The following is a 16,158-nucleotide window of genomic DNA, read 5'->3' as shown; positions in this document are numbered from 1 at the left end:
TCCCCTCTGGCTGCCCCCACAGGGACAAGTCAGTGCAGAGCACCACGGCCACTGCTGCCCACAGTCACGGGGGGCAGCGGGCTTGAAGTGTAATAAAAGATTGTGAACTACACCAGCACCACCTGAGGAGTATGAGCCCCCAGCACAGCTTCTGGAGGAGCAGCCAGATGAAGCTACAAGCACTGGAAGGGGTGTAGGTGGCCTCATGACCCCATCCCGCAGCAGCAAGAAGAGACTGGGGGGTCCCCAGCCCCAGCGCACAGGGGAACACAGCCTGGAGCAGAGACCTCCTGGGCTCCTCGTGCTCAGGCCACAATTGTGCAACCTCAGCTCACCCCACATCCTGTGGTACAGAACAGTCAGGAACTGCGGCGCTCGTAGCAGTAGATGGGCTGATTTAGGCAGAGAGAGAGAAAGATAAATTAAATAGTTCACCCTACTTTATTATTCTACAGACAGCTGACCCTCCTCATAAAGAGGGCTGCTTTTAATTAAACCTCAGGCAAAACAGGTACTGGACACCAGAGGTGGCATCATGAAAGAGATGGCAAGCACCAATGCCCAGGGGACAACTAACACCCTACTCCTGCAGACAGGGGACATGACTAGCTATGGCCTTGCTCCTCCTCCTCCTCCTCCCTCTCCCCAGCACTCTGCTGATCCCCACTCTGGCACAGGGCAGCCGGCACAAGGGTAGAGCAGGGATTCGTGCCTTGCAGTGACCTTCAGGTTAAGATCAACCTCAGAGGAGCTGTGGATGGGACGGACAGCACTGGACAGATAAAAACAGGAGTGAGAAAGGAACTGGTCTGCACGGTACCCACCCAGGGCAGGGCAGGTCCAGCACCTTCTGCTCATCTCAGTGCATTGTGCCACGGCATCATGCCAGGAAAGTCAGAGCGTGAAACAACTCTGGAGAGAAAAGTCCTGGCCATGGAGCTACAGAGGGCCAGGACTTGTGCTACATGGGGATTCACAAGGATCTCCTGTGAAAGTACTGTAAATACCAAGTACCAAGCCACAGTGGAAGACATCGTTCAGCTCAAGCATCATCAGAGCTGGGTGGGAAGGAGGAGGTATTCTGAGATGCACCAGTCTAACAGGACCCACTCTTAGACCACCACCACCTCCCCAAAAGACTTGGAGAGAGGTGTGGTTCACACTTGGGCTGTCACCCCGGGGAGCCAGCATCCACCACCAGGACAGGCAAAGATGCCATTTCTCCACTTGGAGATGTGCAAATGAAAGAGCCCATCAGCTTGGCTCTGTCACCCACATTCAGCTAAGTACAAAACCTCGTCCTAAAGCCCCTCTGTGAAATGAGGCTTGCGTTAGCATCCTCATGCTGTAGGACATCACCTCTCCTTTTAAAGTCATCATGAAAAAAATATAAGCCTGGCAGTAATAAGAAAACATTTGCCAGGTCAAGCCAAATAAAGGGTTGTAGAGGTGTCTGCCTCTATCTGCAAACAGCCTGAAACAGCAGCTCAGAGCTACAGGCTACCTCGTTTGGGTCTCTGGCTCATTAACTACAGGAGCCTGCAGGCATGTAAACAGTGACTATGGCATCACTACCGCAAACTGGAAAGAGGGATTATGCCAGGAGGAGCACCAGTTTGGGCACTGCTCTGGCCCAGTACAGTGTCACTGGCAGGCAGAACTCAGGCAGCAGAGAGGGGCCAGGCATGTCCCACTGGAATTTCAATCTTGTTCTCCAACAGGGAGAAAGGCAGGGGAGAGGTCGCCCTTCAGTGGCCAGGCTTGCCTGGAGATGCCAGCTGGAATGTTGAAGCTGCATCATCTTTTTCTGAGAGCAGCCAAAATTCAGCCTAAGTCAGGCCAAGAGCACAACAGCTCCCCCTGCGCAGGCAGCACGGGCAGCGGCTGTTTCCTCCAGCACGTTGGGGATCACAGGGTTGGGGGTACAGTCCCTGCAATCTGTTTAGAGACAGAAAAGGAGCAGCTTGAGAGCAGCACGGCTGAAAAGCCCAGCAGCAGAGCAGTACGGGGATGCTCCCCAGGCGGGGTCGGGGAAACGCCTTCCCGGTTTCCTCCCGCAGAGATGCCACCAGCAGCTCCAGACCTCGAGATACGACACCTGGAGCAACAGGTGCAATGGGTTTTGGGCAAGAGTCCCACGAAATCCCCGGGGAAGTTTGAAGACAGGGAGCGGGGAGACGGGCACTAGATGAAGGTGGAGTCCAGCTGGCTTGTTTCATGGTTATTGCGGGCGCGAGCCTCAAAGAGCTGTTTGATCAGGGCAGATTTCTCCTGCTCCAACTGGGTGATGCGTTCGCTCTTGTCAGTCACCTCCTGCACAGGACAGAGGAGGAAAATGCTGGCATTTGCCATGCTGTGGGTGCTGGGATGTGAACCCCAGCAGCGAGCCTGGCCCTGGCAGGGGCACCATGGATGCCCCTTCCCCAGCAGCCCTGCTCACAGACCCCAGCCACAGCGTCTGCACCCTCTCATGACCTGTATTTGACAGCCTTTTCCCTCCAGCAGAGATGTCCCATCCCCAGCAAACAGCTGGACACAGCTGCATGACAGAGGCTCTCCAGGTGCAGCCCACATGCCCTTCTCTGGGATGACCAAGGTTGGCCAAGCTGAAGGAACACTTTCCAGTGCCTCATATTCCTTCCCCAGCCCCATCCCACTTCGCCTCCTCTCCCAGCCTCCTTCAAGGGGATCTCCTTCCCCCGTACCCCACTCACCTTGGTGAGAAGCCGGTTTTGCTCCTTCAGCATGTTGATGGCTTGCTGGGAGCCTGCTGAGGCTGGGGATGCCACAGGAACCAGCCTGCTCAGAGCTGAGGAGGGGTTTGCTGGCTGCAGAGATGAAGGGAAGCGATAAGACATTGAGCCTCCTTCCCAGTGGCCCTCCCCACCCTTTCTCCAAGGCCAGAGCTGTTTCTGTGACACAGGAGGAACTGAGAGAAGCCCAGCACAAGATTAAGATCCCAGCACAGGCCATTTCAAGGTCTCCAGCACGGCAGGCAGAGGTGGGAAGCATTCCTGCCAGCCTGGCAGGACAGCCAGCTCTGAGAGAGCTGACATAGGACCTAAGCAGGATGGTTTCCTTATTCACTTGACAATGGCTACATCTTTCTGGGGATCTTCTTTAGTCCCCCAAATGCCTTGAGCATCCTCCAGCTCAGCTTGGGACCAGCTGTGCTGTCCTCTTGGCCATCTGTCCCTCATCCCCTATCTTGCACACAGAGCCAAGTCACCTCCCCAGAGCCTGGGGAAACCCTGGCAGCTCCAATGTCAGCCCAGCCACCCACATGAGCTAAGGGACAGGATAGGTCCCAAGCTCACACAAACAACCACAAGCTGCTAAACTGCTGCTCTCACCTTGCTGGCAGTGGAAAGAAGGTCACCCAGGCAGCGGTTCACCTCCTGCAGCTTGGGGACCAGGCGCCCCAGGTGGCTCTGGCTGCCCTCAGGGAGGAATTCCTGTGAGATCTGGAGGAAGAAGAGGCTGGGGGTTACCATGGGGGCAGTTCCAGGTCCAGCCAAGTCTCATCCTGGTTCTCCAGACCCACAGAGCAGCCCCAGACCCTCCCAAGCAGACAGGCACCCCAAGAACAAGCCCCAGACTCACAGCACTGGTTTTGTTCTTCCCCAGGAGCCTCTGGCGTTCCTGCATGAACTGGATGTGCTGGTGGTACCACTCCCGGGTGCGCTCTACCAGCTCCAGACCCTGCAGCAGGAAATCTTTCTCCTGTTCCAGCTCCTTCATGTGCTTCAGCTGCAGGACAAAGCACACAGAGATGCCACCCATTCCCCACCAGTGCCTTGTCAAGCCCCAGGAGCTGGTTTCTTCACAACGCTTGGAGGGATATGGAATCGGCCAGGTGTCTCAGACCCTCCCCATGAAAAGCCACAGAGGAGTGGGATGATGGCTGCTGCCTGATGCTGCTTTGGGGGAAGAGTTCTTCAGTCTGGGAGAACAACTGAAGCAGGCAAAAGACAGTCAGGCCACCTCCACCCACCTGCTCCCCATGGCAGAAGCAGGTTTCTCCACCTCATATTTATCCAGGGACGAAGCAAGAGCAGGGCCTGCAGCCGCTCCCCAAATTCCCCTAAGGCTGAAAGCATCAGCCAGCAGCAAACACACAGAGCTTTTGCCAAGCTGCAAGGAGTCAAGCTAAAGTGCAGACTGAAAGCTGGGGAAAAGCCTACAGCCCTGTTTCCCCAGCCCTCTGCTCCTCCTCCCGCCCTGAGGCACCTCCGAGCTGAGCAGAGCACAGCATAACTTTCTGCTGAGTGTCTCTGCCAGTCTTTCAGTTCAAACACCAGCACGCCCAGACCTTTACGAGCCTGGAGAGTTGTTACAAGGGTGCCCGGGGCTCCTGTCCCAGAGCAGCCCCCCCGGGACAAGCAGAGCAGGCTCCTGTGCTGGGTTGTGGCACACCCAAGGCTGCTGCAGGGCAGGTGGGGGCTGAAGCCCCAGGGGACATGGGCTCTCCTGTTCCACTTTCTTCTCCTGCTGCCCCTCAGCACTGCGCTGCCACTGGCAATCACAGAGGTGGCAAGAGAACATCCCTGGAGAACAGAGTGACTGGTGCAGTGACCTGTTTGTCAGCCCTCACCCAGTGAGCCCAGGGTTCCTGCTCCCCTTCTCCTGAGCCATGCCAGGCTTCTCCCCGGCTCCTGTCCCCCTGGCTCTATGACAAGAGCACAGGGAGCTGCCTGCCGAGCTGCCTCTGACTTCTCTGCCACGATGCAGCCAGGCCTCCATCACCCAGACTGGGCTCCAGGAGTCTCCTCCAGGCACCAGTGGGACTTTGATTACCCAGAAGCTGCTGGATGCTCAGGAACCTCTCCTGCTGCTTTGGAGAGCATCTGGAGGGGGGTGATCCAGCTCAGAAGTGACCCTTAACAGACCCCCACCCCCAGGGACAAGTGAGACTACACCAAGTCCTTCAGGTCACCAGCGCCTGCTTCCCCATCCCCCCTACCAGCCCCGAAGCCTCCCAACCGCCCCGCGCCAGCCATCCCTTACACTAGGGCTGCTCTTGCTCCTGCTCCTGGAACTGCTGTTTGCCACGCGACACCCCCCTCCCCCAACATGCTTGGATGGACCGATGGACCAGAGGGGGCACACCCACAGGGAAGCGCAGAGCCTTGGTGCTACGCAGGCTGTTGCTGAGGGGAATGAAGGTGCTGTACGTGGCAAGGACCCCCACCCAGCTCGGGCAGCAGCCTGCAACCACCTGGCCTGCCTTGGTCCCACCAGGCTTGTTGGCCAGCACAGTGACCGGAGGAAGAGGCAGCATCCCACAGAGCAGTGGGACATAACCAGCTCTGCCAGGTGTGGGGACAGATGGCATCTTGTTAAGGATGGGATGCTCTGGGGACAGAGGCAGCTTCTGGGGCAGCGCTGGACTTGGCTGGTGCTACCCAGGGTAGAAGGGGAGGGGACAGTGCCGTACCCTGGGCCGCCTACAAACTAAAGCGCTCAGCCTCTCACAGAAGGTCTCATCCCAGCTACCCCCTGTGGCCATGGGGAAATCAGGCTGATGGATGATGGACTGGCTGAAAAACACCAGCTGAGCAGACACCAGCTGTGGTGGTGTGAAGGGTCCTGGGGCTACAGCACAGCTCCCACACCTCCGCTTTGTTGCTCAGGATGAACCAGTCCTAGTGTACCCCGAGATGCAGGATGGATATCAGAGCTCCCAGGCCTCCCCGGGCTTTAGGCAAATTACAGAATCCCAGAATCATCTCGGTTGAAAAAGACCTTGAAGCTCCTCCAGTCCAACCATGAACCTCACACTGACCATTCCCAACTCCACCAGGTCCCTCAGCTCTGGGTCAACCCGACTCTTCAACCCCTCCAGGGATGGGGACTCCCCCCCTGCCCTGGGCAGCCCATTCCAACGCCCAACAACCCCTTCTGCAAAGAAATCCTTCCTAAGAGCCAGTCTGACCCTGCCCTGGCGCAGCTTGAGGCCATTCCCTCTTGTCCTGGCGCTGGTTCCTTGGCTCAAGAGACTCATCCCCCCTCTCTGCACCCTCCTTTCAGGGAGTTGTAGAGGGCCATGAGGTCTCCCCTCAGCCTCCTCTTCTCCAGACTAAACCCCCCCAGTTCCCTCAGCCGCTCCCCATCAGACCTGTGCTCCAGACCCTGCACCAGCTCCGTTGCCCTTCTCTGGACACGCTCGAGTCATTCAATGGCCTTTTTGGAGTGAGGGGCCCAAAACTGAACGCACTCATCGAGGGGCGGCCTCACCAGTGCCGAGTCCGGGGGTAAAATTAGCCAAATCACAGCTGAGTGCCTTGTCTCTGTGGTGCCCAACATCCTCCCAGCATCACAGGGGAGGTGACAACACTGCCCTGCCCTGGGATTTGGTCCTTGCTGGACACCAACCTGCTCCAACTGTCTCTACACTCAGAAGGGGGATCAGTACCCAAAGGCTCCTCTCGGGGTGCCAGGGAAGGCTTCTCACCTGTGGGACAGGGACAGACACCCCTTGTCTGGGGGGAGAAGCATGTGACAGGCAGTATAGCACTTTGGTACATAGGGAGGGGGGAAGAAAGGCTGAGGACCTCCCTCCCACCACCCCCACAACAACCTGGGGAAACAGGGGCAAGGGCAACACAAGCCCAGAGCAAGAGTGCTTGTGGCAGAGCTGGAAACAAACCCAAGAGCCCCTCCTCACCAGTACCAGGCAGGATCTTGAGCTCATGGCAGCAATGGCCTCCAGCCTGGAATTGCACACACAGGGGGAAGAGCCTTGCCAGGGAAGGAGAGACCTTCCCTCTCCAAAGCAGCATCTCCCAGCCACCAAAACCCTGAGGACCAGAGACCCCCAACCCCAGACACACACATCTACATTTATTACTCCTTGTCAGAACCTCTCGTCAGAGACCCCCTCAGCCCAAGAGCACCCCAACCCCTTGCATGGCTGCAAGCCCAGCAAACTATGTGTGTACAAACCACCCCCCCAGGCCAGGCGTCAGAGGATGTTATGTCCTTCAAGGCCAGCGCTAGGCTGTAGCTGATGCTGCCCATGCCACCAGTCAGCTCAGGAAGCAGGGTGACACCAGTGGGCAAGGGGAGGAGGTGCAGAGGTGACAGTCACAGCCTTGGCAGCGGCTCTGACACCGGCGAGATGAGCTCCAGCTGATCACTCATCCTGCAGGCTGGGTCCTGGCTCTCTTCCCAGGAAAATTTAGCTTGAGCTTGTGGGCAACGTGCCCAGGCAGCTCCTTCATCCCACTTGGGAGCAGTGCAGATCCCTTCACCCAGGCAATCTGATCCAAGCTTCTCCACTCAGGGATGGAGAGAGGGGAGCAGATCCCTCCATCCTGGGCTGCCCAGCTAAATTCAGTGCTGATTTCTCTGCATTACTGGCAAAAAGTCTCTCGGGAGCCAGGAGGATTAGCATGCTTGAGCCCTGATCTGCAGAGAACGTGTGGCAGGGGACACAGCCCAGCACCACTGCTCATCAGCAGAGAGCATACCTGACCTTAGCTGAAGTGCTTGAATGGCCCAGAGACCCACCTGCTCCTACACCTGCATGTTTGCCTTTCCCTGCCCAAGTTTTTGCCCCTTGGGCCACTCCCACTCCAGGGGAAGGCAAGAGAACACGCACCTCCTCCCTGTCTGGCATGATTCAGGACAGAAAGCACCTCAGAGTAATGGCAGGACCTCCACGTACATCAACAGAGCTTTGTATCCGAAATACCAGAATCTGCTCAACACCCCACAACTCACATGTGCAGGGTGGGCAGGGGGAGCCACAGCCCAAACAGAGCTGGTGTCAGCACTGAGGGACACCCGCAATCCACCCTCCCCCAGGGAGCACGGGCCCCTTTGCTGGAGCCCATGGCAGGGCTGTCCCCTTACCATGCTGAAGTCCACGCCATTGGTGATGGTGTGTCTCCGGTGTTCTGCACGTCCCCTCTGATGTCTCCGAGTGTCTCCAGCCCCTGGATGGCTGCCATCCCCCTGGCACTGCCCAGCAGCCTTAGCATCACCACCTGTAACAGAGGAAAGCATGAGGCCACCAGCCGCTTGCAACAAAAACCTCCTCACAGCCACTTCTATGGAACTATCTCCAGGGTGGTCTTGCATATGGATGTGGAATGGAGCAGCCGAGCAAAGCACGGGCCCAAGTGCCTGCTCGTATCTTTGTATGGGCAGGGCAGGCTTCAGCAACAACTTACTTAGCTGTGACAGGCTGGCAACTGACCTCGGTGGTCACCTTCTGCAAAAAGCAGGCAGCTTCCAGGCAGTGTTGTTTCAGTCACAGCACAGGCAATTAAACCATTAGTGATATTGTCTACCCTCGTCCTGTCCTCATGGAACCCCCAGGTCCCCCTCAGGTGGCACAGGCTCTGCCAGGAGCCCGACTCCTCCTGACGGCAGCTCCTGCTTGGTGATGGGCTTGGCCATGCAGATGTTCCCCCAAGACCCCCTGCTGGGGTCTAACCATAGAGTAAATCAGGCTGTAGCTTTTCCAAAATTTTACTAAAATCCCAACATTCTATCTTGCAAAAGACTGATCTACTACAAACACATGACACTGGTGCAAATCCACGCATAACCTGTTTTTGGAGATTAAGTTCATACTGGCAGGTTTTAGGCTGGATCAGACACCTCCTGCCTGTGTTGCCTGTACGCCGAAGCAGGTATTGGCTGGGCACCTGCAGTAAAGTCAGTGCAAGCCCCACACTGCCCGCCCTGGCAAACTCACCAGAAACACAGCTCTGAGGCCAGGGCCAGGTCAGCTCAGATCCCCGCTTCTGGCCGAGCACAGCCCTCCCGCCCCGAACCAGCACCAGGGCAACCACGGGTGCAGCCAACACCCTCCCCAAACACACCTGCAGCGAGCCCGCTGCACCTCCATTCTGGCCCTGGTCCCCTGCCCAGTCCCCAGCAGACCCTGCCCTGTGCCCACCCCTTGCTGTCGCAGCTCACCCCGCTCTCTGCACACAGCTTTCCTCGAAAGTTCCTCTCCCAACCTGGCTTTCAAACAAGAGTAGCAGGGAGGTAGGCAAGTGAAGGCAGGCAGTGAGGCAACTGGGGAAAACACCTCCTCAGGACAGCTCCCCAAGCACCCCCAGCCACATCCTCCTGCCGTGGGCTGGGATGCGCCGGCTCCCAGGTGCCAAAGCTGCCTGGCACAGGTCCAGCTCATTCCCCGCTGCGCAGGCACCAAGGGCTGCCAGGGCTGGGACAGGGCACACGGCATTGCCTGGGCTGGCACATCGCTGCCTGCTGCTTCACAAGTCTCCTCAGCTGAGCACAAGGACGTGATGGAAGAGGAACATGGGGCAAGAGAGGGTAGGCATGGCCGCAGGAGCCACCCTTCACCTGGAAGGCCACAGGGTCCAGGAGAGTTGCACCACACCGGGGCCGCCTGTGCTGCGTGTTTGTGCCGGTTCAGCAATGGGCTGGACTCAGGCTTAGCGGGCAGCAGGCAACACTACACAAGCACCTCACTCAAGCCTTTGTGTCACTTTGTGTCACTGCGGAAAGAAGCCACTGTGGCACAGGAAAAATCCTGCTTCTGGTCCATCATGGCGTCCCACTTCTACCAGCAAGTGCTCCAGCACAGACAGGTCTCCAGCATGTCAATAAGAGGCTTTGATAACACCCATTCATCTCTTTTGCCAACTGTCTTTGGTTTCATACGCCCATATCTACCTGGGAGGAACTCAGCAAGATGAGTGCAACCATGCACATGGTCTCCTAGCAGACCTGTAGCACATCCTACTTGGGAGGCTGAGGAACAGCCCCAAAACCAAGGGTAGCTTCAGTGGGCAGAATCCCAAAGCAAAGCCAGGAGCACCTCTGGGAAGAGCTGCAGGGTAGAAACATGTTAAAAAGGTTTTCACTGCTGTTTCTTAGAAGTGCCAGATTGAGCTGAACCTGTGATAAGGAGACGCTTCCTGGTCAAACAGCTGAGCTCTGTGCACCCGAGCTGACGATGCAGTGGCTAAAATCAGGATTGCTGCTAATAACCTGGGATCAGTTCTTCTTAGGCAAAGAGCAGGACCAGCTCACTAGAGGTGGAAGAGATCCTGCCATGAGATGGGATGGCCTCCTCCCCCCCAGAGCCTCTTTGACCCTGCAGGGCATGGGCCCAGTGTTTGCCAGCCAGAGCAAGTGCCCAGGACAGAGCAGACACCTCATGGTCATTTTACACATTTACATACCTGTCTTGGCAATGGCGCAGACAGTCACAGCTACCTACAAACCACCCCCTCCTTCCTGCCAGGGCCACCAGCTCTCCAGGCAGCAGCTATAGAGCCAGGCCACCCCAGCAGCAAAGGCAAGCGCTGTGCTGGAGAGGAGGCCCGGGGCCACCACAGACCTCCGGGGCAAGGCACTTTCTGCTCTATGTCTTAACTTCCCCAGGTCTCAGCTCTCAGGGGAACCACAAGGGTCAAGACCCCCATCACTGAGACGCATGGAGGCTGCTAGGACAGGCCACCTAGGCGCCAGCGGTAGGGAAGCCATCACGGGGACTTCTGTGCTCAGTGACTTCTCCAGCATGGGCCTCACCGTCCTTGTGCCCGGCAGATGCTGTTGGCTCCCCAGAGACCATGGCTGGCGCCCAGCAGCGGCTCACAGGCTGTGCCAGCACCGCCGGGCTGATGAGAGCTTCTGAGGAGCTGGAAGCTGACTCTGAGCAAGGACTTCTTCAGGAGAACTTCTGACCATACGCTAAGGGAGGTTAGCAGGCAAGAGGGGACAGAAGTGCTGTCCCACTGGCTCACTTCCCCCCTGGACACGCCAGGAGGATCACCTGGCCCTAACCTCTGCCATCTTGCCATGATTTGCATCCAAATCACCTCTGATGCATGCAAACGCCCTGTGGACCAGACAGCAGAGCTGGGGTGGCACCCTGTGAGCACCTCCTTCGCCCAGAACATAGACAGGGAGAGTTTCCTCAAAGTCTTTGAAGTTGATGAGCATTGATCCACCACCTTGCTGCACTTGGTTGGGTTCTTACGGTAACCACCTCATGCAGCTGGAGGCTCAAAGCAGCCTTGAGCCCAAACGATAGAGTCTTAACGGAGACAGGGCTTCCTGGACCCATGGGCAGCTCTCAGCATTCAGTACATTTCTCCACAGCAAGAGCGAGCCACAACCTGCCATGGCTGTGACCAACTCCCCCACAGCCAGTTGAGGGGAACATCTACCCATTCAACCACACCCTGAGAAACCCTCCATGGTGGAAGAGAGCACGGGGCAGCTGTGCAGGATCTGGAGCTAGAAGAGATAGAATAACTCAAGAGTTATAACATTCGCTAAGCTGCTGAATCAACCTGAAATTCAGGCCTGTTGCCAGAACACAGCCCTGCACTGCAGGAAGCTGGCAGCAAGGGCTGAGGCACTAACTCTGCCCGCAGGCTCCGGACAGTTAACATCAGCCTGTAATGGAAAGATCCTCAGCAAACAGAAAGTTGCTGTAGTCATCTACTCACCCCTTTCCAGGGCAGAGCTCTCAATTTGCTGTTTATTTACCAAGCAGGACTTTTTTTCAGGTTTTTCCAGATTTACACTCCTGACGATAGAAGAACCAGCCTGCTTAATAATATTCCCCTAGATGAAGCTCCAGTGATTAGTCTGGAACCAAAATGGAAAGCAGAGAACCTCAGCCACGGTTAACATTTCTTCTCCACCCAGCAGAAGAAGCGACTGGGAGGGGCTGAGTGGGAGGGGAAGGCAAATCAGCTCAACTTTCCCAAGGTAGAGGAAGTCAAGTGTTGCCCAAGTGTTACAATAACAAACACCAGCTCCTCACAGCGACCTTTGTGTCTGTAGATCTCAAAGCATTTCACAAATCTAGAGAAAGAATATTATCTACACCAGTTAAGTTCAGAAGCCTGGTTTCCTCATAATGTCTCGCTCTGACTAGCAACAAATAGAGGTGCCAGTGAAACAGCCTCCCCCTGGCCAAAGTTAGCATGCCACCTGGGAGTGGGGGCCCTGGCAGACCCAGCACAGGGACCCCAGGTCCCAAGGAAGGGGCAGAGTCCCCAGAGACCTGCTGGCAAGCTCTGCAGCGTCTGGCCACCCAGACAGCACGTGGGGACAGCAAGGCACGTCTCCCTGATGCTGCTTTCCTATTTAATTATTGCTTCATTATTTATTGTGGCAAACAATGCCGCAGAATTATCCAAACAAAAAAGGTGGATCAGATTTTGCTAGTTTTTGTGTCCAAAATGTGGATGAACTCGTGAAGCAAGCCCTGCGGAGGGGCACACACCCCCCTGCCCTGTGAGCACAGCTCCGGCAGAGCTGCTCGCCTCTGGGCGACCCCAGGGCCCGGCGGCTCTCCGAGATGACCAGCTGCATCACCCACCCCCCGAGGAAGGTCACCTACAGACTTTGCGCCAGGGGACAACCACGGACACGTTACAGCAAAGCCCTTAATTCTTCTTGTCACCGCTCAGCACCGACAAGCACCCACGCGAGGGGAGATGCGAAGGGAAGCACAAGCCCGCGGCGGGCAGCGCGGCTGCGCGCTCGCCGTCCCGGTTTTCCCGCAGCTTGGACCAAAGCCCACCAAAGCCAAAAGTCAAAGCAGAGGTCACTTTTGCGGAGTTTTCCGTCCGGGCCTGCGGGAATTGCTGCTGCTGCTCTACGCCCGGAGGAGGGAACGGGTCTGCGCTGCCCGAGGACCGGAGCCCGCAGGGTCCCGCCCCCCCCGTGCTAACAGCACCCTGGAGCTGCCCGCGCCGAGTCGGGCACGTCCCGGCCCCCGGCTCACCTCGGCCGCGGGGCTGGCCGTGCCCTGGGTCCCGCTGCCCGGTGCTCTTCCCGCGCCGCTCCTCGGCACCGCGCGGGCTCGGCGGCTTCTCCACGCTCCGCCGCCCGCTGCTCTCCGCCGGGGGATCAGCACCGGTCAGGGCTGCACGCAGCCCCAGAACGAACCGCTCGAAGGTGAGGTACCCGCTGGCCGGTGCCGCCCGCCGCAGCCCCTCCATCACCCCGGCGGGCAGCTCCCGGGCCTCCGCTCCCCGCCAGCGGGACTCGATCTCCCGGAGGTGCACGTAGCCCCGCCGCCGGTCATCCAGAATATCGAATAGAGTCCGCAGGCTCTGCAGGAACACCCGGGGAAGACCCTCGGTACCGGCGGGGAGCGACCGGTCGCCGCGCTCCGGGGCCATCACAGCCGCCGCCGCCGCTCCCGAGCGTTACTCGCCGCCCCGGCCCCCGCGCTCCTATTGGCTGGCGGCGGGAGGCCCCGCGCTCTCATTGGCTGGCGGCGGGCGGTCGCGCTGGCCATTGGCTGAGCGGGAGGACGGCGGTTTGAGTTCCGCGCGGCGCCCGCCCCGCCCTCCGCCGGTGGGGGCGTCCCGGGAGCGGGCTCAGGGCCGCGGCCCCTCCTCCGTCCCGCCGGGACCCCGCGCCCCCGGTAACGGCCCGGCGAGCCCCGCCGGGAGGAGCCGCGCGGCCGGTGCCCACCCTCCAGAGCTGCCCCCGCGGCGGCCGCAGCTCCAATCTGCCCGTTTGCCGGCAGAACTCCGGGCACCGCTGCCTGCGCCCAGAGGTGCTTCTGCTGCCGGGGGTGAGAAATAGCTTCGGACAGATGGATTTTTGCACCTCAAAGACACCGTAACCTTGCAGAAAGGAGAGCGGATCTCTTTTTAAGCAGAGATACCTGAAGACGTTGCATCCATAAAGACTCAGGCCCAGTCAGTGTGGGTTTATGAAAGGCAGGTCCTGCCTGACAGACCTGATCTCCTTCCGTGACGAGACGACCTGACTGTTGGACGAGGGAAAAGCTGTGGATATTGTCTACCTGGATTTTTGAAAAGCATTCGACACAGTTCCCCATAGGTTTCTCACAGAAAAACTGGCTGCCCATGGCCTGGATGAGCGAACGCTCTGCTGGGTCAAGCACTGGCTGATGGACGGTCCCAGAGAGTGGTGGTCAATGGAGCTAAATCCAGCTGGTCACAAGTGGTGTTCCTCAGGGCTCGGTGTTGGGACCATTTCTATTCAACATCTTTATTGATGATCTTGATAAGGTCACAGAGTGTATCATCAGTGAGTTCGCAGATGACACCAAGTTAAGCGGGAGTGTCGATCTGTGTGAGGATAGGGAGGCTCTTCAGAGAGACTTGGATAGATTGGATCGGTGGCCAATGTCAACGGGATGAGCTTCAACAAGGCCAAGTGCCAGGTCCTGCACTTGGGCCACAACAACCCCCTGCATGGCTACAGGCTTGGGGAGGTGTGGCTGGAGCTGTCTGGAAGAGAAGGGTCTGGGGGTTCTCATTGACCAGCAGCTGAACATGAGCCAGCAGCGTGCCCAGGTGGCCAAGAAAGCCAACGGCATCCTGGCTTGGATTAGAAATAGTGTGACCAGCAGAAGGAGGGAGGTGATAGTCCTCCTGTGCTCTGCACTGGTGAGGCCACACCTGGAGTGTTGTGTCCAGTTTTGGGCACCTCAATACGAGAGAGATCTCGAGGGGCTGGAGCGAGGGCAGAGGAGGGCAACGAGGCTGGGGAAGGGCCTGGAGAATAAATCCTGTGAGGAGAGATTGAAGGAGCTGGGGCTGTTCAGTGTGAGGAGGAGAAGGTGAGGGGAGACCTCATCACTCTCTACAGCTCCCTGAAAGGACGTTGTAGAGAGGTTGGTGCTGGTCTCTTCTCACAGGGAATTAGTGACAGAACAAGAGGGAACGGCTTTAAACTGCAACAGGGGAGGTTCAGACTGGACATGAGGAAAAAACGTTTCCCAGAAAGAGTGGTCAGAGAGTGGAATAGGCTGCCCAGGGAGGGGGTGGAGTCACCATCCCTGGATGTGTTTAAGGGTCGTTTGGATGAGCTGTTGGGGGATGTGGGGTAGGGGAGAACTTTGTAGAGTCGGGCTGAGGGTTGGACTCGATGATCCCGAGGGGCTTTTCCAACCTGAATGATTCTGTGATTCTGTGACTCCAGAGCAAACGTGGTTAGTCAACAGGAAAAAAACCACCGAACATGGTGTTCGCCCTCACTGCCAGCTTTGCAAACACAGCCAACAAGGGTCAGTCCAGCTTCTCGCCTCAGCAGGGGGATGTACGGCTCTTTTGTGAGGGGTCCTGTGTGCCTGACCTGCCCGGTGCCACTGGGGCAGCCAGTGCTTACAGCGGAAATTGCGTCCGGGCATCCCAGCACTGTGGCTGGTGCAGGGGCCCAAAGGAACCACAGATATGGAGAAAAGAGGAAAAAAAATAGATCAGTGTTGAGAAATGTGAAAGAAACGGGATTTGGATCATGTATCTTATAAACTTAGTACGAACTGACATTGTTAAGAGAATGGGGATCTCTACTTTATACTGATATTTGCTGTGTCTGTTTGATCCAACAGCATGTTAGCCCTAGTGAAAGGTGCTGCCCTGCTCTGCAAAATCCCTCCATCAGACGGTGTGGCACACCACAGCAGACTGCAAAGCCATGGTGTCAAGATTCCCATGTCACAGGCACCACAACTCACTTGAGGTGCAGCCACGTGCCAGCACCTCCAGAGCTCCCGTCTGGTTTGATGCTCATGATGCTGAGAGAAGGAGCATCAGGGAGCAAGAGTGTTGGAGAAGGGTGACAGCCAGAAGGGGTGATTAGTGACAGATGATCAGGTTGTGAGTCTGCCTGTGCCATGGACCCCCCCCTGTGCCACAGGCATCTCCCCGTGCCACGTGCCAGGGGTGATTTCCTTTAGCTTTGAGTTGGCTTCAAAGGGAGAGAAAGGGTGAAAAGTGCTTCACACTCAGGCTCTCCCATCCACGTGGCCCTTGCTGTGCTCCCCTTACCATCTGTCCAGGCCAGACTCCATCCCTGGGTGTCTTCAGCAGCTTGGTCTTACTCTTGGCTTCTCAGCCCATCCTTGTCACTCCTCTTCTCCATGGAATTTCTCAGCCCTGTCAGACCCAGGCTGCCAGGTAAATCACAGCAGTCTCTGGAGACCCTCACTGGGCTTTTCTTTATCAAGGACTTGCTCTGGCTGGTCTCCTCTGTGCTATGGCCAGTCTGTTCATAGCCTGCTTTTCTTTAAACTATTTCTTTTAATAAATTTCCCAGACCTGTCCTACCTGTTTTGAGATCTCTGCTCGGCTTAGCTGTGTTTGATTGAACAGGTTCACATCTGTGTAAGATACAGGGAGAAGGAACCCGTGCATCATCCCTCTGCTTTCTGCTCCAGAAACA

The 16,158-nt window shown here is 57.3% G+C and overlaps 1 protein-coding gene across 1 annotated transcript; it reads right to left on the bottom strand.

Moving 5' to 3' along the window:
• Positions 1-422: 422 nt before the first annotated feature.
• Positions 423-13,255, bottom strand: SAPCD2 (suppressor APC domain containing 2). Its single transcript, XM_074846138.1, is given in 7 exon segments — positions 423-2,313; positions 2,715-2,828; positions 3,354-3,464; positions 3,604-3,750; positions 7,858-7,991; positions 12,737-13,163; positions 13,166-13,255. Coding segments are annotated over 7 exon segments (1,152 nt in total). The 3' UTR covers positions 423-2,184.
• Between the last annotated feature and the right edge of the window lie 2,903 nt (positions 13,256-16,158).

The sequence above is a fragment of the Strix aluco genome, chromosome 20 (assembly GCF_031877795.1).
Source record: "Strix aluco isolate bStrAlu1 chromosome 20, bStrAlu1.hap1, whole genome shotgun sequence".
NCBI classification, from domain to species: Eukaryota; Metazoa; Chordata; class Aves; order Strigiformes; family Strigidae; genus Strix; species Strix aluco.
This window is presented reverse-complemented; position numbering and strand designations above follow the sequence as displayed.